A 3,796-nucleotide genomic window follows, 5' to 3' on the forward strand; every position below is an offset into this window, starting at 1 on the left:
TAGAAATTTTGGTTGCCTTGTTCCACATCAATGGCTCGAACAACTCCATTGGGCTGATCCTTGTAGTTTTGAAAATATAAGTAATATGAGAGATATAATACACCCCTAGGTAAATTAAAAACAGAGTTTTTGTTAGATTATCAGCAAACTTTTTGGGAGCGAGCTTTTCCAAAACCCTTGCCGTGATGCTCTGCACGAGCTCTGAATCGACGGTTTTTACTTCATTAACACATGGATCAATTAGTCCCGAGACTAAAGCTCGTAGTAAACCAGTAACCACGTCTTTCTAGAGTACTAACCTTTGTTTGAAACGGGTCAAAATTTTAAGTCGATCCGACCAGAAACAGCTGAGTTATCGAGGTTGGAGTAAAGTCGTTTTGTAGTTTGTTTAAAAAATAGAAAAAACCGAGTTTCGTGTTTTGATAAAACATTGTTTTTTAATGGGTAAAAACACCGTGCAAGCGAAAGAATGGATTGCAAAATGTTATCCGGACTCTTGTCCATCAAAAGCAACGATTTGTCGGTGGTTCGCCGAGTTTAAACGTGGTCGTACCGACACAAATGACGCGGAACGCTCGGGTAGACCTCTGGAAGCCGTTACACCGGAAAATGTGAGTGAAGTGACAAAAATTATAATGAAAGATCGTAAAGTGAAGCTCCGTGAGATTGCTGAGATGACACAGATATCATATGGAAGTGTATTTACTATCCTTCATGAAAAATTGAGCATGAGAAAGGTTTTTTCCAAGCCGCGATTGCTTTCGATGGAACAAAATGCACCCTGCCACAAGTCGATGAAAACAATGGCGAAATTGAACGAGTTGGGCTGTGATCTACTTCTACACCCCCCATACTCGCCAGATTTAGCCCCCAGTGACTACTGGCTCTTTGCTGATCTTAAAAAAATGCTCCAGGGAAAAAGATTTGGCTCAAATGAGGAGGTCATCGCTGAAACTGAAGCTTATTTTGAAGCGAAAGATAAATTTTTTTTATAAACATGGTATTGAAAAATTGGAAAAACGTTGGAACCATTGTATCACCCTGATTATGGTGATTATGTTGATGAATAAAAAAAATTTTGCAAAAAAAATGTTGTTTCCATTGTTAGTCTCGGGACTTATTGATCCATGTGTTACTTCTACATTCTTCACAACTTTAGGGTGTTTTGAAAGGTTCTTCCTTATAATGACCTGTAGTTTTTTTTTATTAGGCACAGTTCCAAAGTATTCGAGTTCAGAACTTTCGGCATGAAATCGACATCATTCGCCTTAAGTACGTCCTTCGTGTAGTGGCATAATGCAAAATCCGACCAAATCCAACGTCGGACTGTCGTGAGCCTTCAGGAATGGGAGAAGCCGCTTTTGGCAACACTCTTCCAAGTACACCTGTCACTTCATGGTACTTGCTTCACCAACCAACAGATGCATCACCACAAACAACTTCCGCCACGCTCACCAGAGACAGGATTTATTCGTTTAGCTCCGCATGCATACTAATGAAGTTACTGTGCATCGCGACCGGCGGCGACGCATCCTTGGACAACGGATCTTGTTTCATCGTTGCACAGAAAAAGGGTTGAGTTTTGATCCTTCGCAAACGAGGGAGAAATGCAATATCGGTGCATCCCCGGTCCGACCCGCAAAGAGGGTCAGCGTGATTCAATTACACGTGTGTGTTTTTTTGTTGTTATTGTTTTTCATACGAGACAGGTTCCTTTCACTTCACGATGACCTACATTCACAAATTCACAAAAAAAAACAGAAACAAGCCGGACGCTCGATCCCGAGGGTCGATTAATAGCCTTTTATTAGAGTAGGTCAGTTTGCAATTTCATACACACAATTCGCTAAGGGGTACAGTAGAAATCGACTATTACGAAATACGGCAGTGTCCTAGGTCCAGAAATGAACAAAGTGATAGAGTTGGTGTTCAACGCGCCATTTTTTATGCCCACCATAAATCCCCGTCTGTCGTACTCGACTGCTTCAGCGTAGTAAGCCCGGATCGGAATCTGCAAGATTGGAATCATCAGCTTTGTGTAGTTCGTTATACCAACTCCGAAACTCACCGATATGGAGAACGGAATATTGATCGGTAGTTTCGTCCCCCGACCGATCAGCTTCTTGGCGCATAGAATGTCGTTCGGACCGATTGCTCCTCCGAAAGCGCTCAATTCACCGGTTTGACCTCCACCGAACCAAAATCCCCACTGATGCGATAGGCTCACGTTCAGCAGCAGGATAGAAATGATCCACAACCAGTCGACTCTAGCCGTATAGCACTTACTCATCGTTGACGTTGACGATCTGGATCCGTTCACTACTTTTAACTGTATGAAAGAATCCACTGGATGTTTAACGCTTTCTGGAATGAAAACTTGTTCTGACGAGTCCCGGAAATCTGGGACAAAAAGAAAGGTCTCTTGGGGAACATTATTTGTTCTTTCGCTTTCGGTTATTTTTCGGCGGGATTGGTGAAAGGTCTGATCTTTCACAAGGTGCATATCATGGGAACGAACGTGGATGGCAGTTTTTCGAAACAACGAAGGTCAGTGCAATGAAATCAATTTCAAGGTGCGGTCCGATTTTTCAGTGGTGCATCACTGATATAGGTATGAAACAAATTTCCGAATCTTATCATTTGTAAATAGAACGAAAACATTGCGTACATGTTACATATTGTTCGACGAACTTAAACGAAGCACTCGTAATTTACATAAATTCAAACCAGACTATGCAAACTATCTTGTTATTGTATAGATTCGACTTCAATAAAGGATGTTTACTGTTTAAGTGCACACCAACCGAAATTTTTCATTTTTTTTGGCATTGAAAATATCTTACTCTTCACGATATGGAGCTGTGTGTCAATTACAAATTCGAAACTAGCAGCATTTTGAACGCTTATAGATTAGTGAATATCCGTACTCAGGATATGGTTACTGGAGAGGACCACAGAAAAAAATGAATAATCTTCCTGATTTATGCTTATGTATCTAACTCTCGGTGCGCCTTTGATAACTTTGGTATAGCCATTTGCTCCAGTTTTTTATATCCAGAGTTTCGCTTTATTTAGTGCAGTTGTTCAGTCTTGATCATCTGAAACTGATTTGACTGGTATTTTGATCCTGTTTTTTACTAAATCCGGCTATAATTTAGATCTACCGCAAATATTATGCTATTGCTTCAAAAATGTAAGGGGTTTCAAGGAATAGCCGAAAGCCACCATTTTGGATTTCGGAACGACCTCAAATATCGTCCTCCTACATTTACTCATCAAACCCGTTCCGAAAATACCCATATGCTGATGGTTTGTAACGAATATCGAAGAACAAGAAGTCACCATCTTGGAAATTTATGCTTCTTAGAACATCCTTTTCCTGTAAATACTAGTAAATTTCGCTCCATAATTATCCAATATATTATGCATATCCAATAATACATATGCATAAGTAAAACTTTTTCTACGTTGAAAATTCCAAAGAACCTAACCTTATGATCAAAAAAGAACCGGAACTTTCATTTTAAAATTCCCACGCTTGTCCAATCGGTAAACTTTTATTCTCTCAACGTTGGCAAAACTTTTATACACATTCTGTCAAATTTTGACGCATATCGTAAGATTAGTTTTTGTTTGGCGTCTATACAAAGAAGTTGAAAAATTTTCGTGTGGCGATTTTTATAATGGATGAAAATTTAGAACAACGTGCGTGCATCAAATTTTGTGTTGCAAATGTATTTAAGTGTTCCGAAACGTTGAAAATGTTAGATAAGGCCTTTGGTGAATCGTGTCTAGG

At 39.7% G+C, this 3,796-nt stretch overlaps 1 protein-coding gene across 1 annotated transcript; it reads right to left on the reverse strand.

Moving 5' to 3' along the window:
• Positions 1 to 1,768: 1,768 nt before the first annotated feature.
• LOC131439023 (uncharacterized) lies at positions 1,769 to 2,346 on the reverse strand. The gene is made up of 2 exons (XM_058609503.1): positions 2,069 to 2,346; positions 1,769 to 2,011 (listed from the first exon to the last, which is right to left on the reverse strand). The coding sequence occupies exons 1-2, from the start codon at positions 2,288 to 2,290 to the stop codon at positions 1,847 to 1,849; spliced, it is 387 nt and encodes a 128-aa protein (XP_058465486.1). The 5' UTR covers positions 2,291 to 2,346; the 3' UTR covers positions 1,769 to 1,846.
• Between the last annotated feature and the right edge of the window lie 1,450 nt (positions 2,347 to 3,796).

This window comes from Malaya genurostris, chromosome 3 (assembly GCF_030247185.1).
Source record: "Malaya genurostris strain Urasoe2022 chromosome 3, Malgen_1.1, whole genome shotgun sequence".
Lineage (NCBI taxonomy): Eukaryota > Metazoa > Arthropoda > Insecta > Diptera > Culicidae > Malaya > Malaya genurostris.

Bases quoted from the DNA above. Each gene is read 5' to 3' on its own strand.
- LOC131439023 (XM_058609503.1), bottom strand. From the start codon at position 2,290: ATGAGTAAGTGCTATACGGCTAGAGTCGACTGGTTGTGGATCATTTCT. The intron at 2,012-2,068 runs GTGAGTTTCGGA...CCAATCTTGCAG, and splicing joins ATATTCCGTTCTCCATATCG to ATTCCGATCCGGGCTTACTA.